At 48.3% G+C, this 25171-nt stretch overlaps 9 protein-coding genes across 10 annotated transcripts; 5 read left to right on the top strand and 4 right to left on the bottom strand.

Moving 5' to 3' along the window:
* The first annotated feature begins 1072 nt into the window (after positions 1-1072).
* ONS95_010817 (uncharacterized protein) lies at positions 1073-8566 on the top strand. 2 transcript variants are annotated; one of them, XM_058504399.1, is made up of 4 exons: positions 1073-2011; positions 2098-4492; positions 4540-8209; positions 8265-8566. In XM_058504399.1, the coding sequence occupies exons 1-4, from the start codon at positions 1390-1392 to the stop codon at positions 8319-8321; spliced, it is 6744 nt and encodes a 2247-aa protein (XP_058358955.1). In that variant the 5' UTR covers positions 1073-1389; the 3' UTR covers positions 8322-8566. The 2 variants fall into 2 exon arrangements, with proteins under 2 accessions (XP_058358955.1, XP_058358956.1); XM_058504400.1 differs by having other exon boundaries at positions 4540-8566.
* Positions 8567-10001: 1435 nt separating this feature from the next.
* ONS95_010816 (uncharacterized protein) lies at positions 10002-11711 on the bottom strand. Its single transcript, XM_058504398.1, has 3 exons — positions 11562-11711; positions 10771-11509; positions 10002-10720 (listed from the first exon to the last, which is right to left on the bottom strand). The coding sequence occupies exons 2-3, from the start codon at positions 11486-11488 to the stop codon at positions 10593-10595; spliced, it is 846 nt and encodes a 281-aa protein (XP_058358954.1). The 5' UTR covers positions 11489-11509; positions 11562-11711; the 3' UTR covers positions 10002-10592.
* A 251-nt stretch (positions 11712-11962) lies between these two features.
* On the top strand, positions 11963-13838 carry ONS95_010815 (uncharacterized protein). Its single transcript, XM_058504397.1, has 4 exons — positions 11963-12792; positions 12873-13210; positions 13302-13529; positions 13601-13838. The coding sequence occupies exons 1-4, from the start codon at positions 12418-12420 to the stop codon at positions 13719-13721; spliced, it is 1062 nt and encodes a 353-aa protein (XP_058358953.1). The 5' UTR covers positions 11963-12417; the 3' UTR covers positions 13722-13838.
* Positions 13839-14286: 448 nt separating this feature from the next.
* Positions 14287-17969, bottom strand: ONS95_010813 (uncharacterized protein). The gene is made up of 6 exons (XM_058504395.1): positions 17264-17969; positions 16875-17217; positions 15999-16830; positions 15801-15945; positions 14654-15747; positions 14287-14564 (listed from the first exon to the last, which is right to left on the bottom strand). Exons 1-5 carry the CDS (start codon positions 17951-17953, stop codon positions 15694-15696), a joined length of 2064 nt encoding a protein of 687 aa, XP_058358951.1. The 5' UTR covers positions 17954-17969; the 3' UTR covers positions 14287-14564; positions 14654-15693.
* ONS95_010814 (uncharacterized protein) lies at positions 14878-15557 on the top strand (the record flags this gene model as incomplete). The annotated part of the gene is made up of 4 exons (XM_058504396.1): positions 14878-15215; positions 15275-15331; positions 15405-15436; positions 15490-15557. The coding sequence occupies 4 exons, from the start codon at positions 14878-14880 to the stop codon at positions 15555-15557; spliced, it is 495 nt and encodes a 164-aa protein (XP_058358952.1).
* A 314-nt stretch (positions 17970-18283) lies between the features above and the next one.
* ONS95_010812 (uncharacterized protein) lies at positions 18284-20543 on the bottom strand. Its single transcript, XM_058504394.1, has 3 exons — positions 20150-20543; positions 19589-20035; positions 18284-19539 (listed from the first exon to the last, which is right to left on the bottom strand). The coding sequence occupies exons 1-3, from the start codon at positions 20318-20320 to the stop codon at positions 18373-18375; spliced, it is 1785 nt and encodes a 594-aa protein (XP_058358950.1). The 5' UTR covers positions 20321-20543; the 3' UTR covers positions 18284-18372.
* A 92-nt stretch (positions 20544-20635) lies between these two features.
* On the top strand, positions 20636-22119 carry ONS95_010811 (uncharacterized protein). The gene is made up of 4 exons (XM_058504393.1): positions 20636-21267; positions 21319-21455; positions 21511-21844; positions 21894-22119. The coding sequence occupies exons 1-4, from the start codon at positions 21078-21080 to the stop codon at positions 21977-21979; spliced, it is 747 nt and encodes a 248-aa protein (XP_058358949.1). The 5' UTR covers positions 20636-21077; the 3' UTR covers positions 21980-22119.
* Positions 22120-22911, bottom strand: ONS95_010810 (uncharacterized protein). The gene is made up of 2 exons (XM_058504392.1): positions 22469-22911; positions 22120-22405 (listed from the first exon to the last, which is right to left on the bottom strand). Exons 1-2 carry the CDS (start codon positions 22695-22697, stop codon positions 22155-22157), a joined length of 480 nt encoding a protein of 159 aa, XP_058358948.1. The 5' UTR covers positions 22698-22911; the 3' UTR covers positions 22120-22154.
* Positions 22912-23014: 103 nt separating this feature from the next.
* Positions 23015-25082, top strand: ONS95_010809 (uncharacterized protein). The gene is made up of 5 exons (XM_058504391.1): positions 23015-23204; positions 23255-23786; positions 23832-24072; positions 24116-24371; positions 24415-25082. Exons 2-5 carry the CDS (start codon positions 23308-23310, stop codon positions 24924-24926), a joined length of 1488 nt encoding a protein of 495 aa, XP_058358947.1. The 5' UTR covers positions 23015-23204; positions 23255-23307; the 3' UTR covers positions 24927-25082.
* Positions 25083-25171: the final 89 nt, after the last annotated feature.

Genomic DNA, 25171 nt, shown 5'->3' with positions numbered 1-25171 from the left:
GCAAAGTAAATAAAACTCCGGGAAATAAATATGGGTGCGATGGCTGGCTCAACCTCGGCCTTCTCGCCGATCACCAAGGGAAATTATTCGTAATTGCAGGCCTGTTTCCTCTTCCTTCTCACTCACCGCTGGGGACAGAATGTGGGAATAGCCTCACAAATGCCTCGAAACTGGATGACATCGACTGCTTATCGCAAGCGACGGGCACATGATGATGCTGATTATGCACGTTGTAGGAAAAGGATGCAGCCATTATGAATCGAGGCATGCGGAGTGCAGCAAGGACTTGGAGATCTGAGTGCGTCGCAGCCAATCATTGGATGGCGTGCAACTTGCAATCGCTCACCGCTAACTGCGCTGCAGAGATAAAGAGTCTCAGCTGACTCGATGCAGTGGAATGGAACCTGAATGGAATGCAATGCAATGCAATGCAATGAGATGGGATGTGAAGATATACTGTGTGCCTTGATTTACCGATATGGCATGTGAAGGTGACACTGCTTGGAGAGAGGGGGTTGTGGTACTCGAGGGAATGCGACTTTGGATTGCGCGGGAGGACCCTGCATCTGCATCGCGTACCACATATGACAACTTGAAGATGTTTACTAGAAAAGATAAGCATGACCCCGAGGTAAGGCAGTGTGGGCAGAAATATGCGCCAATCCACAGTGACAACCCTTTTATATTGAACATCTCAAACGTCGAGCTATCCACTCGGGTTTTGGGAAGTTTCCCCCACTGTTGGTGAAAGATGCAAGGCTGTTGTTGTTGTTATCCCGTCAGCCTTGTTGCAGACAGCTAATAATATCATCCTTTCAAGCTTCTTTGAAAATTTATGCGCTTATATCGGACTGTATGAAAGGTATCATGTCCAGGTTAGACTCGCAACCATTAGTAAACATCTCTCTTTTTTCCCTCCCTTTGCAGGCATTATAAAAGTGTAAAACAGCTTTTTTTGCACCGTCTCGACCGTTATGCTTTCATACAGCCTCAGTGACGTGCTATCGAGGTAGCGATTGGCCATGAGGAAATCTGCAGGCACAAGTCAATTGAATCGGCGCTACTGCATGATCTGACCAATCACAGCTCTACGACCCCGCCGGCACAGGATCAACCTTTTTCCCGCTCTGATTTTTTCTACTAACCAACCCAACCCGGACGTGTCTCGAGGCAAACTCCATCTTCTTTTCTTCCTCCTCTCTCTCCTCCTCTCCTCTCCTCCTCTCTCCTCTCTACCCGCCTCTCCCTTGTTCTGATTCCTGTACGCGACTTTCGAATTTCAGAATATACAGAGAGCACAAAGCACAAAAAAGGATCGCGTTGCAGGCCCTCCACCGCGACAAGTCCGAAGTCCTCAAACTTTTACGCGACATCCCGTATCCCGTCACAATGCCTGCACAATTCCGCCCGGTGACGGCCCAGCTGGATGGGGACAGCCTCATGGCTCTGGAGCTCCAGGATGGATCCGTCTATCAAGGTTACAGCTTCGGAGCAGAAGGCAAGAGCATTGCTGGCGAATTGGTCTTCCAGACCGGCATGGTGGGCTACCCCGAGTCCATCACAGACCCCTCCTACCGCGGCCAAATACTGGTCATTACCTTCCCTCTTGTCGGCAACTATGGTGTTCCATCAAGGGAAACCATGGACGAACTTCTCAAGGATCTGCCGGCGCATTTCGAAGCCTCCCAAATACACATTGCTGGAATGGTTGTTGCTTCGTACGCCGGAGAGGATTACTCCCACTACCTCGCAACATGTTCCTTGGGCACATGGTTGAAAGAACAAGGAGTACCAGCGATCTACGGTGTCGATACTCGAGCATTGACCAAGCGCATCCGAGAGGAGGGAAGCATGCTCGGTCGCCTTCTGGCAGAGAAGAAGGGTTCCTCCAACGGCCAGTCTAATGGGTTGATCAATGGCACATATGCCGCCGAAATTGGCGAGAACTGGAGGGCATCATTCGAGACAATTGACTGGGTCAACCCAAATGCCCAAAACTTGGTTGCGGATGGTAAGCTTACCTTTCAGTTGCACAGGTTCCTGAAACGACACTGGGTGGCATTGGAAGTTCTCGGGGCTAACGTCGTTACTACATAGTTTCGATCCGCGCACCAAAGCTATATACCCCCGCTCCATCCACAGTATTGAAGCACCCCTCCGGACGCCCTATACGGATATTGTGTCTGGATGTCGGTCTGAAATACAATCAGCTGAGATGCCTACTCCGCAGAGGTGTGGAAGTCTTGGTCTGCCCGTGGGACTATGACTTCCCAACTCTCGCAGGAAAGGATTATGATGGTCTGTTTATCTCTAACGGTCCCGGTGATCCAGCCATGATGTCCAAGACGGTCAAGCACATCTCCCAAGCAATTACCGAGAACAGAACACCAATCTTCGGTATCTGCTTGGGGCATCAACTGCTTGCAAGAGCTGCTGGTGCAAGTACACTCAAGATGAAGTTTGGAAACCGTGGACACAATATCCCTTGTACCAACATGGTGACTGGAAAATGTCACATTACATCCCAGAATCACGGTTTCGCTGTTGACGCAGACACTCTGCCAAATGACTGGTCTGAGTTGTTTGTCAATGCCAACGATGGCAGCAATGAGGGCATTCGTCATATTAGCAGACCATATTTCAGTGTGCAATTCCATCCCGAAAGCACTCCTGGACCATGCGACACGGAGTTTCTCTTCGATGTCTTCATCCAGACTGTGGTCAGCACGTTGAAAGACACGCAGCTACTCTTGAAGGCAGTTCACTTCCCAGGAGGAGACGCCGAGGAGAACGCTAGACTAAACCCCAAGGTTGACGTCAAGAAGGTCTTGGTTTTGGGATCCGGTGGACTCAGTATTGGGCAAGCAGGAGAGTTTGATTACTCTGGAAGTCAAGCTATCAAGGCTTTGAAGGAGGAAGGCATCTACACTGTCTTGATCAACCCCAATATCGCCACTATTCAGACCTCGAAGGGATTGGCGGACAAGGTGTACTTCTTACCTGTTACCGCCGAGTTTGTCCGCAAGGTCATTGTTCACGAGAGACCAGACGCGATTTACGTTACTTTTGGAGGTCAGACTGCTCTTCAAGTTGGTATTCAACTTAGAGATGAGTTCGAAGAACTGGGAGTCAAAGTCCTGGGAACCCCAATTGAAACCATCATCACAACTGAGGATCGAGAGCTGTTTGCACGGAGCATGGAATCCATCGGCGAGAAGTGCGCCAAGTCCGCCTCGGCCAACACAACTGAAGAAGCCCTTCGTGTTGTTAAGGATATTGGATTTCCAGTCATCGTCAGAGCCGCATATGCCTTGGGAGGTCTCGGCAGTGGTTTCGCCGACAACGAGAAGGAACTAGTCGCTCTCTGCAACAAGGCTTTCGCTGCCAGTCCCCAGGTATTAATCGAGCGCAGTATGAAGGGCTGGAAGGAGATCGAATACGAGGTTGTTCGTGATTGCAGAGACAACTGTATCACTGTCTGTAACATGGAGAACTTCGATCCTCTCGGAATCCACACCGGAGACTCCATCGTTGTCGCACCATCTCAGACTCTGTCCGATGAAGACTACAACATGCTGCGAACTACAGCAGTCAATGTCATTCGCCATCTCGGTGTTGTCGGAGAGTGCAACATTCAGTATGCTCTCAACCCATTCTCCAAGGAGTACTGTATCATTGAGGTCAATGCCCGTTTGTCTCGTTCATCGGCACTCGCCTCCAAGGCTACTGGTTATCCTTTGGCTTTCATCGCCGCCAAGCTTGGTTTGGGTATCCCACTCAACGAGATCTCCAACTCGGTCACCAAAGTCACATGCGCTTGTTTCGAGCCTTCTCTGGATTACGTCGTTGTCAAGATGCCCAGATGGGATCTGAAGAAGTTCACTCGTGTCTCCACGCAGCTCGGATCTTCCATGAAGAGTGTTGGTGAAGTCATGAGTATCGGTCGAACATTCGAGGAAGCCATCCAGAAGGCCATCCGAGCCATCGACTTCCACAACCTTGGATTCAACGACACCAAGGCTCTCATGTCTATCGATGACGAGCTCCAAACCCCATCTGACCAGCGTCTGTTCGCCATTGCAAATGCCATGCACTCTGGATACACTGTGGACAAGATCTGGGAGATGACCAAGATTGACAAGTGGTTCTTGAGCAGACTGAAGGGTCTGAACGACTTTGGTGCCAAGATGAGAACCTTCAATGCTAGCACTATCACGCCCAATTTGCTGCGTCAGGCTAAGCAGTTGGGTTTCTGTGATCGTCAATTGGCTAAGTTTTGGTCTTCCAACGAGCTGGCTGTGAGACGCTTGAGAATTGAGGCTGGAATCGTTCCAGTTGTCAAGCAGATCGATACTGTGGCTGCTGAGTTCCCCGCATTCACGAATTATCTTTATATGACCTACAATGGTTCAGAGAGTGATATCACCTTCAATGACCACGGTGTTATGGTTCTTGGATCAGGTGTATACAGAATTGGTAGCAGTGTGGAGTTGTAAGTGTTCTCCCGAGCTCATAATATACAATGCTAACATGGAACAGCGATTGGTGTTCAGTCCGAGCAATCCGCACTCTCCGCGAGTCTGGGTTCAAGACCGTCATGGTCAACTACAACCCCGAGACCGTGAGTACCGATTACGACGAGGCAGACCGTCTTTACTTCGAGAATATCAACCTCGAGACAATCCTTGACATCTACCAACTCGAGACCTCCAGCGGTGTCCTCATCGCAATGGGTGGCCAGACTCCAAACAACATCGCTCTGCCTCTTCACCGCCTCAACGTCAAGGTTCTGGGTACCTCGCCAGAAATGATCGATACCGCCGAGAACCGCTACAAGTTCTCTCGTATGCTTGACAGAATTGGTGTCGATCAGCCTACCTGGAAGGAGTTGACCAGCTTCGAGGAAGCTAAGGAATTCTGCACCAAGGTTTCGTACCCGGTTCTTGTTCGTCCGTCGTACGTTCTTTCTGGTGCAGCTATGAACACTGTCTACTCTGAGGCAGATTTGGAGGCGTATCTTCAGCAGGCTGCTGAGGTTTCTCGAGAGCATCCAGTTGTCATCACCAAGTACATTGAGAACGCAAAGGAGATTGAAATGGATGCCGTCGCAAAGGATGGAAAGATGGTTGGCCACTTCATCTCCGAGCACGTCGAAAATGCCGGAGTTCACTCTGGTGACGCTACTCTCATTCTGCCTCCTCAGGACTTGGAACTTACCACTATTCGACGTATCGAAGAAGCCACTCGCAAGATTGGTGATGCTCTGAATGTCACTGGACCTTTCAACATCCAATTTATCGCCAAGGACAACGACATCAAGGTCATCGAATGTAACGTTCGAGCATCCAGATCTTTCCCATTCGTTTCCAAGGTCATGGGAGTCGACTTGATCGAGATGGCCACCAAAGCGATTATGGGAGTTCCATTCCTCGAGTATCCACCAACTCAGCTACCACCCAACTGCGTCGGTGTCAAGGTCCCACAGTTCAGTTTCTCTCGTCTGTCTGGCGCGGATCCTGTTCTTGGTGTTGAGATGGCATCCACTGGTGAAGTTGCATGTTTCGGTGTTGACAAGTATGAAGCATATATCAAGGCACTCATCTCTACTGGATTCAAGTTGCCAAACCGAAATATCCTCCTGTCTATCGGTTCGTACAAGGACAAGAAGGAAATGCTTCCATCTGTAATCAACTTGCAGAAGATGGGCTACAAGCTTTTCGCAACTGCTGGTACGGCCGATTTCTTGCAAGAGCATGATGTCCCAGTTCAATATCTTGAGATTCTTGGAGAGGATGAGGATGACCAGAAGTCGGAATACTCCTTGACACAGCATCTTGCAAACAACATGATTGACTTGTACATCAATCTCCCTTCCAGCAATCGCTACAGACGTCCTGCCAACTACATGAGTAAGGGATACCGAACAAGACGAATGGCTGTTGATTACCAGACTCCTCTGGTTACCAATGTCAAGAATGCCAAGATCCTCATCGAGGCCATCGCTCGCCACTTTGACATGGATATCAGCTCCATTGATGCCCAGACAAGTCACCGAACCATCGTTCTTCCAGGTCTCATCAACATTGCTGCTTTTGTTCCTGGGATTGCCACACGTGGTAGCCATGACTTCCAAACTGTTACCCGGGCTTCCATTGCAGCTGGTTTCACAATGGTCCGCATCATGCCTCTTGGTCTTGAGGGATCGGTCACCGACGCTCGTGCTTTGAAGACTGCTCAGCTGAACAGCAAGCGTGGAGCTAGTTGCGACTACAACTTCTCAGTGGCAGCAACATCTTCCAATGCCGATCAGATCAGCCAAGTCACTGGAGAGGTGGGATCATTGTTCATCCCATTCAATCATCTCTCGGACAATATTAGTAAGGTTGCAGCAATGACTGCACATTTCGAGGCATGGCCAAGCTTCAAGCCAATTATCACTGATGCGAAAATGACTGATTTGGCTTCGATTCTTCTCCTTGCCAGTCTTCACAGCCGAAAGATTCACGTCACCAGCGTCACAACCAAGGATGATATCAAGCTTATCGCATTGTCAAAGGAGAAGGGTTTGAAGGTCACCTGTGATGTGTCAGTCTACTCGCTGTTCTTCTCTCAATCCGACTTCCCAGAAGCCAAGTTCCTCCCAACTGCCGTTGACCAAAAGGCCCTCTGGGAACATATCAGCATCATTGATGTCTTCTCTATTGGCAGTCTGCCATACCAACTCGCCACTGCTGCTCAGCAACCATCCAATGCTGCTACTGGTATTGCTGATACTGTCCCACTTCTGTTCACAGCTGTGGCTGACGGCAGACTCACTGTGGATGATATCAAGGCACGTCTTCATGATAACCCCAAGGAGATTTTCGAGCTCCACGAGCAAATCGGAGCTTCCGTCGAGATCGAAATTGATCGTCCCTACACCGTCTCCGAGGGATCTGTCTGGTCTCCATTGGTTGGAAAGACTGTTCGCGGATCCGTGCAAAGAGTCATCTTCCAGGAAAAGACAGCTTGCTTAGATGGCGAGCCATGCTATGATGGTGCTGACGGCAAGGACATGTCGTCGCATTTGATCGATGCTCACCTGGCAGTTCCTGCATCTCCACTGGTCAAAGCCGTTGGATCTCCTTCGATGGTGCCAAGACCCGACAGCGCTCATGGAAGAAGACTTTCAATGCTTGGTGCTCCTGCTATGCGTGCAGCTAACAGAGCTCGGCTCCTTGATGGGGCATCTGCTCCTGCTCAATCACCGAAGAATACTTCGGCCATTGCAGAGGACTTTGGACCACCACTCTACCCTCAACCTACGATCTCGCCATCTCTCCAGTCTCTGCTTGGTCAATCGCCATTCAAAAACCAACACGTCCTGTCCGTCAACCAGTTCACTCGTCAAGATCTTCATCTCCTCTTCACTGTAGCACAAGAGATGCGTCTTGGTGTTCAGAGAGAGGGAGTCCTGTCCATTCTCAAGGGTCGTGTTCTCATGACCATGTTCTACGAGCCATCTACTCGCACATCTGCTTCCTTTGATGCTGCGATGCAGAGACTTGGTGGACGAACTGTCGCAATCACCACATCGCACTCCAGCACCGTCAAGGGCGAGTCCCTCGCCGACTCCATCCGCACTCTGGGATGTTACGGCGATGCCATCGTTCTCCGCCACCCAGAAGAGAGCAGCGCCGCCACCGCAGCCAAGTTCTCCCCAGTGCCCATCATCAACGGAGGCAATGGCGCCAAGGAACACCCCACCCAGGCATTCCTCGACCTCTTCACCATCCGCGAAGAACTCGGAACCGTCACCGGCCTCACAATCACCTTCACCGGCGACCTCCGCTACGGCCGCACCGTCCACTCCCTCGTCAAGCTCCTCCAACACTACGACGTCAACATCCAGCTCGTCTCCCCCAAGGCCCTCGCCATCCCCGCCGAGATCCGCGACCTCATCAAATCCAAGCCAGGCCAGCTCGTCGTCGAGAGCACGGAACTCACACCTGAGATTGTCGCCCGCAGCGATGTACTATATTGTACCCGCGTGCAGAAGGAGCGCTTCGAGGATCTGGAGGAGTATGAGAGGTTGAAGGATAGCTTTATTGTCGATAATAAGATGCTGAGGAGTGCGAAGAGTACGATGATTGTTATGCATCCGTTGCCGAGGAATAAGGAGATTGGCGAGGAGGTTGATTTCGATCAGAGGGCGGCGTATTTTAGACAGGTTTGTTCCCCTTCCACTACCATGGTGTAGACGCGGTTTGACTAATGAGATGCAGATGAGATATGGGCTGTACACTCGCATGGCTTTGTTGGCTTTGGTTATGGCGCCGTAGAGTAGAGAGCGAATGGGAGATGAGACTGGTGCTAGAGCTGGTGAGTAGATAGGGAAGAGAAAGAGTTAGTGAAAGAGAAAGAAGTGTATAGACTGCATGCATTGGGATTCGGTATCTCGGATTGGCGTTTGTCGGGTTTTTCCTTCTGGGGGTGGAGGCAAAAGTTTACAGAATTTGTTTATGTTTACTTTATTTTATTAACATGAGGTATAAATGATAGTCGTTATGAGTCATCTCTTTCCGTGGATAGTTTATTGCTTTACTTGCCATCCTCCGTGCACCAATTGGGAGGGCATATACAGAAAGCAAGGTACCGTTCCTGCAAGCTGCAGCCCACACCCGAATCTCATGAACCAACATTTTTCCAAGGATATTCAGGCACCCGAGGTGAAAAACCAACACGACCCGGTCATTGCCAATACTTGGCCTTGGTGCTCTCCCCACACATAAGATAGCTACACCAAGATGAGTGAACGGCCTTGGTAAACGCAAAAGCAGAAGTATTCTCAGACATCTTCTTCCTCCTATCACAAATCCTTGTCTACCGCACAATCTCACAAACCAAAGAAAGGTATTCCAAAAAAACTCCGGCACTTGTCTCGGAAACCAATTAAGAGCACGAATCTGATGAATATCTCGGGGTGGGGGGGGGGGGGGGGGGGGGGGGGGGATGCTAATCGCTGTACTGCGAAACAGCTGCCTCTCGACATGAAGGGGGGGGGGAGAGGAATAAAGTCTATTTATTGGCAGAGCTGGTTGGGCAGAATCACTAAGTCATCGTTGATACTCGGAAATGTCTTTCCTTGGATGGCTTCTGATCTCTTGCTTGCAATTTGACAGGGTTAGGAGGTTATCCATCAATCTTTGCCAGAGAGGTGACTCTCTTTTCTTTTGTTGGTGTACAGTTCGACTGAGCCATCATGATGCGCGAATATGGGGCTTGGATAGAGTGCCCTTGCTGATAGGTGCTGGGTGCTGAGTGCCGAGGATAGGTACTCGGTGTGGTTTCTTTTCGATCGCCGGGCTGAAAAACACACCAATGCTATTTAAGAACAGTGACAGTTACAAGAGCTATGAACTGAAAACACATCGAGCTTGGATAAATGTGTACAGAATTACATACGGTATATTGCTGCACGAGAAAAATAAGACTCGTCGTTCGGTTTGGTGTGTTTTCTTTTTAAAAGAGTGAAGTGCATGTTCTCGCTTGTTCCTCGCCCGGCCTTCAATCAACACTGTCACCGAGTACGGTAAGTGGAGCTGTTATGTGCCTGAGACTCCCCCAGAACGTGGGGAGAGATGAAGGGCAGCCTTTAGGTTGGACACCGTTTCGATGACATGCGCAAAAGGTCAGGATATGCAAGTTTGACCCCTCACAAGCTCCCAACTGGTCATCACACAGCGAGGGCGTATCGGCCCGCTTTGTAGTAAGGCGAGAGCCCAGGACAGCTATTTGCCAGAGGTTTTCTGAAGGAGATGGTAAAGCGCTGCACATACCAGTCGGTGGCTTATAAGTTGTTGGTTCTGCAGAACAAGAGGAGTAAAGATAAGAGATCCTTGCACGGATTAGGACTCTTGGGCGCTGGTTGATAATGTAGCACGCCTAAATTGTCAGGGCCTGATAAGTCGAGCTGCTTGCCGCAAGTGAGGCAGGCACCAACAAGGCAGAAGTAGGAACCTCGCAGATCACTTTATATCAGCATGGCGTATGTATGCGCTGTAACTACCTGCATATTATTCTAATGCATGATGTCTACCTTGCCCCAAGCTACTCAATATCTCCAGTAATAACACTATGAACCAATCAAGTACACTAAAGCTCCCGGTGCCTAAATTGGGACCGTAAAGGGCAATTCACTCACGGTATATAGCTGGAGAAGTCTGCCGTGTGTATTGAAAACTACATTCTAGAAACACCTCGGAGTGGTTAATGTACAACAAACCAAAATTACTTCCTCATACCCTTTCAATCTCATATCCAATAGATGTGTCACTACTTTGACCAGTCGTACTATTTCAGTAAATGCAGAGCCGACCCCAAGCACATTCAGCTTAATCGCGATTGGGATGAATGCGACAAAGCCAAAGCAAATGGTCATTACTGCGCCGATGCGTCGACAGCTAAAGGGAAAGGTGGTAAGGTGCTTGTGATGGGGTCATCGAAAAGGCCAGGAGAGTGTCCTCAATGTCCGCCTGAGCTTCCAGAGGTATGATCTTGCCGATTAAGTCATCCTGAATATTTGCTAAAAGCAACCTTAAGACATAGACCACTTAACGACGGTGTCTAGCCCAGAATAATATAGGAAGCAGGGACATGAGAGTAAGGACGACTGGGAATGCGGTGCTGTGACGGAATGCAAAGGGTTGAAATGGTGCCATAGTTTTGGACTTGGTAGTAACTAGGACCTATCAGCCAGTGTTGGGCAGCTCAATAACTGAGGAATCATACCTTCGGCCTTCACATCCTCTAATAATTCATCCACACTTGCATAACCTTGAGTCCAGCACTTATAAATAGTCTCGTTAAACGCGGCCAAAGAGACCAGACTTGGATACTTCCCTTCTTTATATGCACGGATTATCTCCGTATCTGACAACTCTTTGTATGGTTTGGATCCTGTCATGATCTCATAGAAAGTAGAACCAACAGCAAAGAGCTCACTTCTTGTCGAGATACCTATGATTCCAGGATGTTCGTGACTGGTCTCATAGCATATGAGAGGATCTTGTCCATCCACCGAAGACCCAGCAAAGTCGCCAAGCTTCGCATTGAGGTCTTCATCGAGCATGACGTTGTTACAGGAGATATCCCCGTGTAACACATTTCTGGAATGGATAAAAGCGACCGAAGCTGTGATCTGTTCAACCCAGGCAAGTTTTAGTGAGAGCGACACCGGCTTGGCTTGGCTGGCATAGTATTGTCTTACAGAGCCATGGCAGGCATATTGTAAGATAAGAGCGTCCCCTAGGTTTCCATAATATCGGAGAACCCCATCGTGATCGTTTCCGAGGCGCTCATAGATGCACTTTTCTCTCTCGAGCAATGGTAGCTCAGTACGCCGGCCGAACTTGATAACAGCATCAAGACGGGCGACTAATGCTGTGATGCCTAGTCCCACCACATCTTGACGCTTGATTCCTAGCGGATATTGAATGGAGTTGTCCATTTGGAGTTTCCGCGGTGGTACCTAGGCTCCCTATGTTAGAAAGCAATAAACAATCAGGCGTGATTCACCTCACCTCATGACCAGAGGGGCACTAATGCATCGGCTATTAGTGCATTCGGGATGCATATGCTAGAGACTGTCGAATCTGTTGCTCTGTTGAATTTGTCAATAGTGAGCTGTTCTTGTTGATACACAGGTAGGATCGCTACCTCAGGCACTCAGGCTAGATACCAGAAGAGTCTAGCGCTCCAAGGATAAAAGTACTTCCGCTCCGAAGGACCCTTCTCTTACCTTTGCTCGATCCGCGCAGATTGAGTGCCTGAGATATGGACTGTATTCGGATTCAGGATCTTGGATTAACGTTCTCTGGGATTTTCTTCTAGGGGGATGAGGCAAAAGTGTCGGTTGATCTCACTAGCATATAGTTTGGAAGTATAAATTGATACGTCTTGCAAATTATTACTATCCCCCTGACCTGATAAAAAGGCCGAGGTAAATGCAAAAAATAATGAAGAGCCACCTAATCTTGTCTTGAGATTGAGAAGCACCCCAGTCCAACCCCACATCACAGCCTGAGAGGATGGAGTGTATGGATGACAGACGCGAACCAAACTCTCCGAATCCCGGAATCACCAATCAGGCTATCCAAGCCAAAACAGGTAACAACAAAACAAACGAACATAAACAAGGAAGCCTGGAGGCGGGGTGATGTTGGACCATGGGTGGCAAATCGGCTGATAGGGCTGGATTTTCTTTCTCACCATTTCTTGGAAATATATTCATCGACTCATACACCTAAATTTTGTTTCTCCAGAAATCTTTATTCCATCATTTCCCAACCAGAAGAAATAGAATTTCTTCCAAAAAAATTCACGAGACATAGATAGTCACAACATAATCAGTCTCTATCTCCAATCCCAACCCCAAGCATGAGCAGCCTGCTGACTCTATTTCACGCCATCCTAACCGGCCTGTTCAGCTCCACCAGCAACAAAACCGCAACGGATACCCTCCCCACCACCCTCTCCTTCACAGGCCAACATATCCTCATCACCGGCGCAACTTCCGGTCTTGGTCTCGAAGCCGCAATCCACTATGTCAATCTCGGCGCGGAATCTGTCCTCATCACAGCTAGGACACTAGTTAAGGGCAATGAAGCGAAATATGAGATTGAGAAGCGGACTGGAAAGAAGGATGTTGTGAGTGTGAGGGTTCTGGATATGGATACCTTTGAGGGGGTTGTGGGGTTTATGAGAGATTTGAGGGGGAGGGGGGGTGTGAGGAGGGCGGATGTTGTTTTGCTTGTAAGATCACGTTGCTCCTGCTCCTGCTCCTCCTTGAGCCCGGATTTTCGATCTCAGATTACAGAACTGACAGGAACCAGAACGCAGGCGTCCACCCCTTCTCTTTCACCCTCTCCCCCAACGGCTGGGAACAAGCCCTCCAAGTCAACGTGCTCTCCACCCTCCTCCTCGCCATCCTCATGATCCCTTGGCTCCGCGAAATTAGGAAGCCCGGCCAGAAACCTCAACATCTCGGTTTCGTGGGGTCGAGCTCCCATTATTTTCCTGACATAAGTAAATTTTCTAAACAGGACGTTTTACAGAGTCGGAATAGGGAGGAGAATTTCGTGTCTGGGATGAGTAATTATGCGGTTTCGAAATTGCTGTTTCAGTACGGTGCGTTGGAGGTTGCGAGGTTGGCGGTGGGTGAGGATGGGAGGTATGAATGCACTTCCTAGTTACTTCCCGAGCCTGGAAGCTCTTCGAACCTGGAAGCCTCTTTATTTATGCTAACTCACCTGTATTCGCAGACCATCTCCAATAATCAACATCGTCTGCCCAGGCATGATCCGCACCAACATCGCCCGAGACTTCGCCAATAAAGGCTTCTTCAACAAACTAGTTGCGATGCTCTTCATGTATATCCGCTGTAATCCTGCGGACGTGGGTGCCAGATCGCTGGTGTTGATGGGTATCACGAAGGAGGAGGAGCATGGCACGTTTAGGAATCCGATGTTGACGAGGGAGGAGTATGACGTGTAAGTGATTTCTGAGCTTGACTTTGAGCGCGGATGAAGCTTTGAGGTGGACTGTGCTGATAAGTGTACAGGAGGTCGAAGCCTGTGCTTACTAGTCCGGAGGGGAAGAGGATGCAGGCACAGGCTTGGAAGGAGATCACGGGGGTTTTGGTGCATGCTGTGCCGGAGGTTGGGGATATCGTTCGGTTGTGATAGACGTTCCGGATGGTGTTGAAGGTCTCCATGAGTGAGGCTGAATGGTGGCATAAGTCCTTCGAGTTCTCGATCGAATCATCGTACACAGTCACTTGGAGAATGGTACCTGGTAAGAAAATAATTCGGCAATAGTAGGCATACTGGTTTACTGTTTCTGACTCGTTCTTTTTCTTGATACTACTGGGGCTCGCGTTTCAAATCACGATCCCTGATCACGACAGAATGAACTGAGAAGTGAAAGAGATGCAAATGTAGAACACGAACGGTTGCATGGCATGTCACTGTCATTCATGCTCCAAGGACAGGTAATCATGGAATAGTTGTCCAGGGGTATCTCGCCACACCCCGCTACCCTATCACGTTCGCTGCCAGTAGTCTCGGTAAACTAGCCTCCTGTACGGAAAATGTAAACAAACTTGCTCTGAGCCGCCCTTGCGTGGATGAAACAACTGATCCTGGTTCAAGATTGGAGACTCTTCACCTCATTGGTGCAGAAATCATTTGGTGATTTCAAAGCACAGCATGACTTGGCACTGCTCGATCTACGTTTTTCGTAAGCAAGATGTTCAGCTCCAACATTAGCCGGAGGAGTGCAGCAGCCACAATACAGCAACACTCTCGCCAAAGACGGTCGATCAAGGCCTGGACTTCAGCTCTGCGAGTTGAATTCGTAGGTCCGCACTTGTGTCGTTGCTAGCTCATGGTTGAGCCTCAAGCTGAAAGACCTTTCATCTGGGTCATCATTTCGCAGCCAATGAACTATCGGAATGGTCCAAAAGAGAGCCACAGGGGTCGAAGTAAAATAGCAAGGATGATGGCTGTGGCATACCAAGTACTGATCTGGTCAACAAGGAAGAGTTAGTAACAAAATCCCCCGCACTCCCGACAGCATTCCCAGCGAATACTGCCCAAGGCCGAGGATACGTTACACTTTTCAAGGTTCTCTTCAACGTCTCTGATCTCCGAAAGCTTGCATATAAAACAATGCATCATAAGAGCCTATATCTGGTTGATCTGTGCCACAGATCTGCAACATCGTGCTGTCAAGACAGAGCATTTAAGGCAGGAGGCCGCCATGACATTGTGTTGTTCTCCACTCATTCCATATCATCACTGCTCGATTGAGTCTCAAAGATCGACCTCAAAATACAACATGAAGCTCTCCATTATTGCATGTGTTGTTCCCCTCTCGGCTCTCAGCTACGGGCTCATCGCTGGCCGTAGTCCATCAACCGATATTCACACTGAGCGCGATCTCCCTGCACTGACACGCAACATCCTCACTCGAGACTCCAAAGCAGAGTCTGTTGGTCTTTTCAAGCGTGACAAGTCCTGCGACATCGTCCATGTCGTTACATGGGTTGGCTGCTGGTGGCTTCCTAGCAAGACTGCACCTGGCACAGACTTGGTGAAGAAGATCGATGGCGATACCAATAACATTCCTTTCGAGTGCTATGTCAGGTGCAAGTCAACTGCCATCGAAGGAATTTCGTGAGTTTCAAGCTATGTGGATACTGCTGTGTCACTGTATAGCTTTCTGACACGAACAGTGCTTGGTACTTCACCAGAAAATATTCCAATAGCGGGCATGGTGGATGTTATGTTCCGTGAGTCTCCATCCACCCGTTTGGAATGTAGAGACGGGGAATTCAAGTCAAGTACTGATGACAAGGGTAACAGTGGCTATTATACCGACGACAATTGCCGTTCCAGTGAGTCATGCAGCGATGAGTCTTCGAGGTTGGCGCTGATAATCTCTTTGCAGCTGGTAGTGGTCACTTGCCAGAATGTGGTTGGCATGCAAAAGACGAGAAAGATTCCGACTGCAACTAGGTTGAGTGTTTGGATCCGTCGTCATCGAGCAAGATTTTGCTTTTGGAGATGGAAAGTGGATATTAAGCCCTGGGAGCATCTCCTGTTTTGCTAGCCAAGATCTACGATTTTCTGAGAAGTCTACCATAATTTGATTTCATGTACTGATCCCATCCATTTGATTCATATGAATAAGGTTATCCCACTCAGACTGCAAGAAAGATGAGTTTAAGATCAACCAGAGAATCAGCAGTGGGGACTTACCCAGGCTATTGTCGAGGGGGCAAGCCACTGCTCTGGTTGCAGACGTTCGGTGAAACATCTCATTTGGATGGAATTTGTCCACTGGCCGGACCCATGAGTATCCAGAAGATCAAAGGTACTGGTTTGATTCGGTGATGGTACAGCTCTGTGTAAATGTTAGCCCGTATTGAAACGATGTAGAAATCGCGTTCCACTCACAGCAAGAATCGCAGTATCTTCGCCGCCTTTTCGCAAATCTTACTTCTCCCAGCCAGCTTTTCAAATCTGCTCATCGTTTGTTCCAGGACTCTTTTAAACTTCTGATACTGTGGTTTATATATTGGCATCAACAATGCCACAGCTAAGACAGTAGCTGCGTGAAAGGCGTGAAAACTACCGAGACCATTGGTATACCACATGTAGGGACGAAATCGTGGGGTCTCGGAGAGAATCTTGTGGATATCTAGTAAAGCCTCGGCTGATGCAATGCATCGGATTTGAGATTCGTTGGGTACTTCGAGACCAAGAATCGATTGGGCAAAAAAAGGTCTGTGGAGTAAGAGGAACAGTTGATGCGAGTAGGCATGCAATATGTGCAGATGTACTGTATGATGCGGCGGTAGCTCCTCGAAAGTTGTATCCACAAGGTAACGATTCTCCCAACTTTCTTGAGCAAGACATATTTGCTGATCCAAGACTTGGATTCTAGCTCGACTGGGTTGAGAGGAGGCGAAAGTCTCATTGCAAATCTGGACCGTGATGGTGTAAAGTTGAAATTTGAACAGTAAGTAGGACATTTGTGTCGGTCCAGCGAAAGATTCTCGAATGCCATCCAACGTGATTGCATCATCATTCACGTCTGACGGGAGTTTGACCTCACTGGATATCTTCCAAGCGGGATCCTGGTTCCCAAAAGCGGTATTCTGAATGGTGTAAAGCATCATGAGACCAGCCCAACATCGCCTTCGCTCTTCACACTGTATCGGGTTTAAGTCAAAAGATGAGGGGTCGATGTGACAAGCAAGCGCAACTGCGATGTTGTATGTCATACCTGGGAATGTTAACAGGTGAGTGTAAGCAGTTGAACTAGCTTACCAAGTAAGACCCAGGTATGATCTTGGCTATGACCCATTGCGTATATAAGCATGATCAGTGCTTGCAAGGACTGAATGTTGTGTTTGCCCCAAAAGACTCCTTGCTTAGCAAGACACTTCATAGCTGCTTCTCGATACCGCCGACTCAACGTGCGAATGTTTTCACAAGAATTCTGGCCCCTAGCAAGATCTCGGAGTATCGGATCATCTTCCTCAAGTCCAGTCACTGCAAGAGAGAGTAAGACGAATAGGATAGCCAGCCACGATACTGGAGCACAAGCGGGGTCCTCGACAAACTTGGCATATTGATCGCTGAAAGTGGGATCATGCAGAATATGAAAAAGCTGGAGAACGTTACTACTGTTCGGAAGGATCAGGGTCGTCACCTACAGGAGAAAAGACAGTAAAGTATTGATCCTTAAGGTAATCGCATTGCTGCATAGGAGGCAATAGTAAGAGGATCTCATCTAGAGAAGTAAACGGAGTCGAGCTGAATGGGAATCCGAAGGGCACCACGTCCTGTTCCCCATCGTCAAGGCTCGGAGTCGCGATTGACAAAGCTGTATTCGCCAAGACAGAAGTCCACTGTGATGTTCGCGGCTCGTATCGAACATCTCCTTCTGGAGTCGATGTCAAGACTCCAAACCGAGCTGATGACTGAGTGGATGTGACTGAAGGCTGTGTAGATGGTTCGGAGACGAGAGACTCAGGTGAGAGCTGAAATATTTGGCCAGCATCTGGAGGAGATTGTATCCTGTTGACGAACTGTATTTCTGATGGCGCGTTTGGGGCCGAGGCATTGGTATGCTGCCGCAAGAGTTGCTCTAAGTTGCTGATTCTCTTCAACAACTCGGCATTAGAAGGTGATTCGAAAGAAGTTTCCTCTTCATCTCGTGATCCCTTGTAGACACACTTATGGGAACAGCCGCGACGACGACACGTCTCACAAATTGGCTTCGTTCTGGAGCATTTGATTTTGCGATGTCGACAGGGCTCACAACTAATTGGCTGCCGTATATTCGCCGTGTGAAGATTCATGTGTTGAGAGGACGTCGTGGTCTGTGGGTGAGACTGCTCCATATTCGCTGGAATACTTCTAAATTAAGCAGAAAGTGAAAAGTCGGGGGCGGGGATGGTCCGCTTTATCTGGGAGGACTAAGACAGGGTCACGTGGGGGACAGACAGTGCAATTGTACCCTATTTTCTACTGTCTTTTCGGGCAAATGGAAGTTCAATTACATGATGGAATTACTAGTCGGGATTATGGTGTGAGTTACTGTGGCGCTGCAAAGGCGCACGCTCGTTCGGGGATTCTGAGTCTGGCTGTCCTGGTTAAGCATTGTTGTTGTAGTTCATCGAAATCACATGTATGACTGCACCAGAAAAGCATCACACAGCTCTCAAGCACTTGTTATGAGCAATTCGTCTCACATTAAACATCAACATAGTGATAGCTCACACATGGAGATTGACGCACCCCTTCTGGCCATTGTGGAAAGCTAGAGGAATGATCTAACTCCATCCGATACCCCTTTCAAGTCTTCAAATACATGCCAGTGCCCAACTTGAGGAAGAACCTTAACAACCGCATTCTTGATCTCCTTTTCGTACTTCTCACATAGTGGTGGGGGTGATACTTTATCCTCCTCGCCAGTAACAATCAAGGTTGATGCCTTGATTTGACCGACAGCTATAGCTTCGGAAGCTCCTGCGAGAGCAGTACATCCTTTAGCATAGCCTTCCAGATCTTGTCCCAAAAGAGACAAACGCACAGCCGAAACACCGATTGGATTATCAGACCTGGACTTCGCCGAAGTGCCAGCTGTAACAACTGCATCAACAACTGCAGCCATTCCAGAGTCCCTCACAGTGGCTGCTCGAGCAGTCGATGCGGCTCGACCAGCTTCAGGTAGAGGGGAAGGTGGTGGTCCCAGCAATACCAGCTTCGAAACCAGCTCTGGGTACTTTGTGGCAAGTGTGAATGCGACAAGACATCCCATGCTGTGCGCAATTATAGTTGCTTGAGAAATTTTGGCCAGCTTCGCGAGCGCGTGGAAGTCTTCTGCGTAACTTGAAACGGATAATGTTGACTTTGCTGAAGTAGGCGAGAGGCCATGACCTTCCAGATCAAGCAAATGAAGGGAATTTGTATTATCGAGGTCCAGAGAGGAGATTAAAGGGTTGAAGAACTCAGAAGACCCTCCGAGTCCATGAATGAAGATGATTGGAGGCTTCGATGCATCACCAGATTTCCGATAGTATAATTGCTTCGAGTTGACTTCTGTTAACCCTACACCGTTGCAAGTTTTGTTCAAATTGCTGGTTGGAATATGAGAGGCGTTGGCAACTCGAGCAATAATTTGGTTGACAGCGGTAGGTTCAGAAATCGTATTTCTCAGAACCCCTAGCCCAGTCACCGATACTTCGACAACATCTCCTGGCTTTAACCAAACAGGAGGCTTTTGTCCAAACCCGACGCCAGCTGGTGTTCCGGTAGCAAGAACATCTCCTGGTTGCAGGGTCTGGCCTGCAGAGAGTGTCTGTATGAGGAAAGGAATTGAAAATATGAGATCATCTGTTGTGGAATCTTGTCGTTTCTGTCCATTGACATGTGTCTGGACGCGTAGTGTTTTGGGAAGACTGCTCGCAGGAACAGCTATGGGGCCCTGATTTTGTGTTAGGAGATTGACTTGAAATAGAGTGAGTGCACTATACCATTGGACAGAACGTGTCGGGAGATTTTCCAATGTAGAACTGTTTATGATCTCTTTGCCTCTCGCGTGCTGTCATGTCATTGATGATAGTGAAACCCCAAACATGCTTCATTGCATCAGCTTCCTGGATTTTGAAGCCACCCTTGCCAATGATAACACCAATCTCTCCCTCATAGTCAGGGGTTTCGGTAAATCCAGGATGTGGGAATATTGATTCTCCATGAGCAATTATGCTTGTGGATCTCTTGGTGAAGATCACTGGGTGAGTAGGCTGATCAACCTTGTCGCTAGAGTCATAACCAGATGTGTTGAACTCAATGGCATGCTCAAAATAATTTTTGCCAACAGCTAAAATGTCTCGACCGCTGATTGGGGGAAGGAGTTGAACAGTAGAGAGCTGGATGACGTCGCCGGCTGGTTTGATATTGGCATCACCAATTTCGATAACCTGAAGTGTTTAGTCGATAAAGGCATATGGAGACAAATGGCTAAGACAGCCCAAAAGATTTATGTAAATGTAGCTGCAGATCTAGAGTATGCGAGAGAAGAAGAACAAGCATACCTGGTAAAGGGTAGTCAAAGGTGCCCCAGAAGCAAAGCTCAGAGGCTGAATTGTAGAATTTTCCAGTTCAAGATGTCCAATCCGAGATTGGCCAAGATGGTTTGAGCATCTATATGCCACATAGTTTGTATACGGTGCTTGGGAGCCGTTGTTATGGCCGTTCCTCGACATGATTGACTCGACCCGTTTGAAATTGGAAATTGAATGTTATAATTCAGAATCGGGGGATATGAGATAAATGAGAGAATTCTTCTGAACAAATGTGTTCAACAGTGGAAGACAAGAATCAAACCTAGAGAAAACATTTTTGGAACTTTGGAGCTCAACCCCACCAAAGAGCTCACAAATGTGCCCCGCAGTGTTCCATCGTTGGCTGTTGCAAGTCTAACAAGCCCTGCGAAACCTAAACCCCCACTATTGATGTTGTTCTCCGCGATGTCCGCCATCTCCGCGCCATCTCCGTCTTCTCCATCCTCGCCCCTGCCTAGAAAATCTATGTTTTTTCGCCGAAAGCCCGCCTTGTGCACGAATTCTTCTGCAGCCAATCCTGCTGGCTCTCGACAATGTTGACTTTGAAAGCTTGTAGAGTTCCTGGGAATGCGAACGGGGGAGATGCCGAATATCACTTCTCCGCACAGACTTGGATGTGGGTAGAGCGGATAGGCCTCATTTGCAGGTTTCTGTATCAGATTCTGTGGCTTTGACAATTACTCCTAGTTTGAATCTATTGGCGCCTCAGTAGCCCTCTTTTTCGGTTATTGTGAAGACCATTGTATTCGACTGAAGAGTTAGTGCCACTCGGCCATTTCAAGCATCATGACTTCCTTAAAGAAGTGAATTCCTTCTCGTTATTATACAACCTCCCTCTAGGACTGTTCTCGAGAAAAAAAATTCCGCTTTTAACATCACGCAAACTCAGCAGTACACAATGTCACAGCACAGCCAGACCTACGACCATGCATCAAAAATTGAAAATGCGAATGGAGCAAACATAGCACAACTTGAAAGACTTCAAACAGCAGGAGGTCATACGGATGATAGGTCTCAGCCTGCCCTACCAGTTGTTCATCGAAGGCTAGCCAATCCAGCTCCCCTTGGGCTGCTGTCTTTCGCCACAGGTTGGCCTTCATTTACTGTTTTGAGGTCATCCAGCTGACGAAACAATGCAGGAATCTTCCTAATCTCCATTTATGGCGTACAAGTTCGAGGTGTTGCTACACCGAATCTGCTCATCGGTGTTCTGATGTTCTTCGGTGGTGTGTGCCAGTTTATATCTGGGATAATGGAATTCGTCAGCGGCAACACGGTAAGTTCTAAGTCTTCACCTTGAACGTTACTCTCACAGATACTAAGCTTCTCAGTTCGGCGCCACGGTGTTTCCTTCGTACGGAGCTTTCAATCTATCTTACGCTATGATATATATCCCGGGTACTGGAATACTGGCAGCTTACACGGATCCCACAACTGGAGAGTTGAATTCTCAATTCCCAAATGCTCTTGCCATGTACCTTTGGGCCTGGTTTATCCTAACGGTTATTTTCACCGTGGCGGCAATCAGATCATCCTGGGTTTTGTTCTTGGATCTCTTTGTCTTGGATCTAGTCCTATTGCTTCTGGCTTGCGGATATATGCTCAACAATTCCACTTTGGAAAAAGCCGGGAGCGCTCTTGGGTTCGTGGTTGCAGTTCTTAGCTGTGAGTATAAACACTCTCGTGTGTTGCGACGTTGTTGACAATGATTCAGATTGGGCTGGGACGGCTGGTCTCTGGGCTGGAGGTATTACTCCTATCAACATTCCAGTATTTCCTATGTATACGGAGCCTTCTTAGTAGAGCGTGATACGGGATCTGGATGAGGCGGATGGAGAAGTCAGAAGGTCTCGTTGAAAGAATTGTGCCCCTGGAGTGTATTGTTGGTTGGGTGTTCGAACTTCAAGATGATGGGAATAGGTGAACATAAAACTTGTAGTCGCTGCTTCAAGATCTGTCTGAGGTTTTTGTGGCTTTAATCCCATTCATCTGCTCCAAATTTACGCAAACCCACATACTTGGAGGGTTCTTGAAATCTATTTGCAATCCCCTTGGTCCGGCCAACCCTTAACGGCCTGCCATAGTCTTCCAACTCCTTCGTGCCATGAAATCTCCAAAATTGCCAGCTACATTCTGCTCCACTGAAGGATTTGATGATTTGCTCTCCACCAGGGTGCTCTGTTATAAAGTCCGTGCAGTTATACACAACGTTATCAATAACAATGACTTCAAATCGTCAGCACTATATGTACTATACATGAACGAGAAATTGTGATCTTGATATCTTACATAGCCCACCTGCGTCTACCGAGACTTGCTTGACAACATTCTCCGGAGAGATGAAAGGCAATTGATCATCTGGAACAGAAACATCGATGAAAGGAAATTGTGATTTGCTCGAACCAGGTGATATTGTTTCGATGTACTGGGTGGCCACTTTCAAGTTGTCTTGGAATACGCCGAGTGGCGGTTGGCATTTGGTATCGGCGTCTGTACTCCTGAGCTTCAGCCAACCCATTGTACGAGCCTGACGACGGGCCTAGTTCGTGGAAGTGAGAGAGACGAAACCGGGCTATTGGTAGTATATTTCGGTCCCACAAGATTCCGCTGTAGGCTTTATTGATACGTTGGTCTCATTTCTACCAGGATCTCTCCGTAAGGGAATACTTATCTTTGCCGCAAAACACACGTTTGAATACGACAAGAGGATGGAGATGGCGGAGATGGCGGAGATGGCGGAGTGAGCTAAGAAATCTGGGGTGAACTAACCAGAAAGGATTTCCCCACGATATGTACCCCGCACCTCTTCCCCCCCCCCCCCCCCCCCCCCCTCCCCTTCCATCTAGTGCGCCGCGTGAGATATCGGCGGAGATGGTGCGCGATGGCGGACGGTGATAGATGTGCTCGGCAATACAGCTCTTGGGGCTTCTTCCGCGAACCCCGAACGTCCAAGGCGTGGTAATTCATAATAATGCGGGGAAGGAAAGATGGAGAGGATCAAGGCTCGGTAATATCAATCACAAAGGTAAGTTGACGCCACTCGAGGATATATGTTCATGTATGTGAGCCTGTCAGATCTGAAATCGTTCGGCTGTTTTTGATACGCGCAAACTCTTGATACCAACACAATGGCACCGTCACGGACAGACGACCCTCTCCCCAGTTTCAGTCAAGCCAGTATTACTAGCGAAACGTACAAGGGCCCTCCGCGAAATATTGAAAACATCAATGCCATCAATTTCGATAAAGCACTACAGCCCAAAGACTACAACATTCTAGGGACGCATCCCGAATCAAAGATTCTCTTCACCGATGTGAAGATCCTCGACTCTACCGGGAAAGAGCCATACCAAGGTGATGTTCTTATTGAAGGAGAGAGGATTACCAAGGTTGGCACAGTGCCGAATGTCGAGAGTTTAAAGAAGAACCCGAAGGTCAGGGTGTTTCATGGCCGTGGAAGAACACTCATGAGTGGTCTTGGTGATGCACATACCCATTTCACTTGGAATGGAGGTGATTTGAATCGTCTTGGAGAGCTAGGAGTCGAGGAGCATGTTTTGTTGACGGCAAGAAGTGCACAATGCTACATTGACTCAGGCTACACCATGTAAGTCGTGTCGGACTTTCCCGAGGATTGAACTGACGTTAGTAGGTGCTTCGGGGCTGCATCTGCAAAGGAAAGGTTGGATATAGTAATCCGTGATGCCATTAATGCAGGCGATATCCCAGGTCCTCGATACCTCGCGAATGGGAAGGAGATGGCTCGAAGAGATGGAGACCTCGTGGCTGGAATCACCGCGTATGCTGATGGACCAGACGAGATGCGAGAGGTGATTCGACATCATGTGAACCTTGGAGTGGACCAGATTAAGCTCAGTATGAGTGGAGAACAGGTAAGACGATGATCGTGATATTTAACGTCGCTAAACTTTCAAGATTACCGAAATCAGATCTGCTCAGGATTGCTACTTCACAGACGAAGAGACGGCAGCTTGCGTGGATGAAGCACACGGACTTGGCAAGAGGCTTTGTGCACATGCAAGAGCCAGGGATTCGGTCAAGATGTGTGTTAGACATGGTGTGGATGTCATTTACCACGCTTCATACATCGATGACGAGGGAATGGATATGTTGGAAGCCAAGAAAACGAAACATGTTGTTGCACCAGGAATAAATTGGCTCATAGCTACTCGTGAGTTAGCCGACCCGTGTCATGTTTCATACTTACAAATAAGTGAACGATGCCGAAGCCTTTGGTTATCCAAAAGAGAAGGCAGAACAGGTTGGATATAAGAAGGAGTTAGATGCTGCGATTCGAGGGCTCCGAGAGATGCATAGGCGGGGTATCACTGTTCTCCCTGGTGGCGACTACGGCTTTGCTTGGACACCTCATGGAACATATGCCAGGGATCTCGACCACTTTGTCAGGCTGTTGGGTTTCACACCAATGGAGTCTATCATCGCTGCTACGGCTGGTGTTGCAAAGTTGTTTATGAGGGAGCATGAATTAGGTAAGATCCAGGAAGGGTTCTATGCGGACTGTATTCTGGTTGATGGGAATCCACTTGAGGATATCACGGTTTTGCAGGATCATGATAAGCTCAATGTGATTGTTATCAATGGGCGGGTACATAAGGCTGGTAGGAAAGAGTATGTCGCACCGCCAGTGGCGGGGCAAGATGGAAATAGTCATGCAATCGTGCCTGACTTTCCAGAAGTGAAGAAGGAGATGCAGAAGAACTATTGAATGAGGGGTTCTTTGTGAAAATTAATGAATGTAATATTTGACCTGCTAGGTGCTTGATGAAGACCTGTCGTTTCTGTCGCAAGGGTAGTATTTCCCGGCTTTCTTGTCACTAGCTTCGATTAATCAGAACTTCATAGTATTTATTGTATTGTAAAACTCTGTCAGCTTACAATGTGACTACAGACGGTGATGAAAATATATACGTAAGCCATTCTTGTGTCTGTGCTGGGTTGCACTAGTGCTAG

Source organism: Cadophora gregata (assembly GCF_030347475.1).
Source record: "Cadophora gregata isolate MNR1 chromosome Unknown scaffold_5, whole genome shotgun sequence".
In the NCBI taxonomy this organism is placed as follows: Eukaryota; Fungi; Ascomycota; class Leotiomycetes; order Helotiales; family Ploettnerulaceae; genus Cadophora; species Cadophora gregata.
Note: the sequence above shows the minus strand (reverse complement) of the source record. Positions and strands in the feature narration are given on the sequence as shown.

What these genes read in the sequence shown, in the direction of transcription:
- ONS95_010816 (XM_058504398.1), bottom strand. Translation starts at nt 11,488, where the DNA reads ATGGACAACTCCATTCAATATCCGCTAGGAATCAAGCGTCAAGATGTG. An exon ending in AGAGGATGTGAAGGCCGAAG is followed by an intron (nt 10,721 to 10,770) that starts GTATGATTCCTC and finishes GATAGGTCCTAG; the next exon opens with TTACTACCAAGTCCAAAACT.
- ONS95_010812 (XM_058504394.1), bottom strand. Translation starts at nt 20,320, where the DNA reads ATGTCGAGGAACGGCCATAACAACGGCTCCCAAGCACCGTATACAAAC. An exon ending in CTTTGACTACCCTTTACCAG is followed by an intron (nt 20,036 to 20,149) that starts GTATGCTTGTTC and finishes TAAACACTTCAG; the next exon opens with GTTATCGAAATTGGTGATGC. An exon ending in CCGACACGTTCTGTCCAATG is followed by an intron (nt 19,540 to 19,588) that starts GTATAGTGCACT and finishes ACACAAAATCAG; the next exon opens with GGCCCCATAGCTGTTCCTGC.
- ONS95_010815 (XM_058504397.1), top strand. Translation starts at nt 12,418, where the DNA reads ATGAGCAGCCTGCTGACTCTATTTCACGCCATCCTAACCGGCCTGTTC. An exon ending in GGGCGGATGTTGTTTTGCTT is followed by an intron (nt 12,793 to 12,872) that starts GTAAGATCACGT and finishes GACAGGAACCAG; the next exon opens with AACGCAGGCGTCCACCCCTT. An exon ending in GCGGTGGGTGAGGATGGGAG is followed by an intron (nt 13,211 to 13,301) that starts GTATGAATGCAC and finishes CTGTATTCGCAG; the next exon opens with ACCATCTCCAATAATCAACA.
- ONS95_010813 (XM_058504395.1), bottom strand. Translation starts at nt 17,953, where the DNA reads ATGGAGCAGTCTCACCCACAGACCACGACGTCCTCTCAACACATGAAT. An exon ending in TCATACCTGGGTCTTACTTG is followed by an intron (nt 16,831 to 16,874) that starts GTAAGCTAGTTC and finishes TAACATTCCCAG; the next exon opens with GTATGACATACAACATCGCA. An exon ending in CCCCCTCGACAATAGCCTGG is followed by an intron (nt 15,748 to 15,800) that starts GTAAGTCCCCAC and finishes TCTTTCTTGCAG; the next exon opens with TCTGAGTGGGATAACCTTAT.
- ONS95_010817 (XM_058504399.1), top strand. Translation starts at nt 1,390, where the DNA reads ATGCCTGCACAATTCCGCCCGGTGACGGCCCAGCTGGATGGGGACAGC. An exon ending in CCAAAACTTGGTTGCGGATG is followed by an intron (nt 2,012 to 2,097) that starts GTAAGCTTACCT and finishes GTTACTACATAG; the next exon opens with TTTCGATCCGCGCACCAAAG. An exon ending in GGGCGGCGTATTTTAGACAG is followed by an intron (nt 8,210 to 8,264) that starts GTTTGTTCCCCT and finishes AATGAGATGCAG; the next exon opens with ATGAGATATGGGCTGTACAC.
- ONS95_010811 (XM_058504393.1), top strand. Translation starts at nt 21,078, where the DNA reads ATGTCACAGCACAGCCAGACCTACGACCATGCATCAAAAATTGAAAAT. An exon ending in GCTGCTGTCTTTCGCCACAG is followed by an intron (nt 21,268 to 21,318) that starts GTTGGCCTTCAT and finishes GAAACAATGCAG; the next exon opens with GAATCTTCCTAATCTCCATT. An exon ending in AATTCGTCAGCGGCAACACG is followed by an intron (nt 21,456 to 21,510) that starts GTAAGTTCTAAG and finishes TAAGCTTCTCAG; the next exon opens with TTCGGCGCCACGGTGTTTCC.
- ONS95_010809 (XM_058504391.1), top strand. Translation starts at nt 23,308, where the DNA reads ATGGCACCGTCACGGACAGACGACCCTCTCCCCAGTTTCAGTCAAGCC. An exon ending in TCAGTATGAGTGGAGAACAG is followed by an intron (nt 24,073 to 24,115) that starts GTAAGACGATGA and finishes TAAACTTTCAAG; the next exon opens with ATTACCGAAATCAGATCTGC. An exon ending in AAATTGGCTCATAGCTACTC is followed by an intron (nt 24,372 to 24,414) that starts GTGAGTTAGCCG and finishes CTTACAAATAAG; the next exon opens with TGAACGATGCCGAAGCCTTT.
- ONS95_010810 (XM_058504392.1), bottom strand. Translation starts at nt 22,697, where the DNA reads ATGGGTTGGCTGAAGCTCAGGAGTACAGACGCCGATACCAAATGCCAA. An exon ending in GGTAGACGCAGGTGGGCTAT is followed by an intron (nt 22,406 to 22,468) that starts GTAAGATATCAA and finishes GACGATTTGAAG; the next exon opens with TCATTGTTATTGATAACGTT.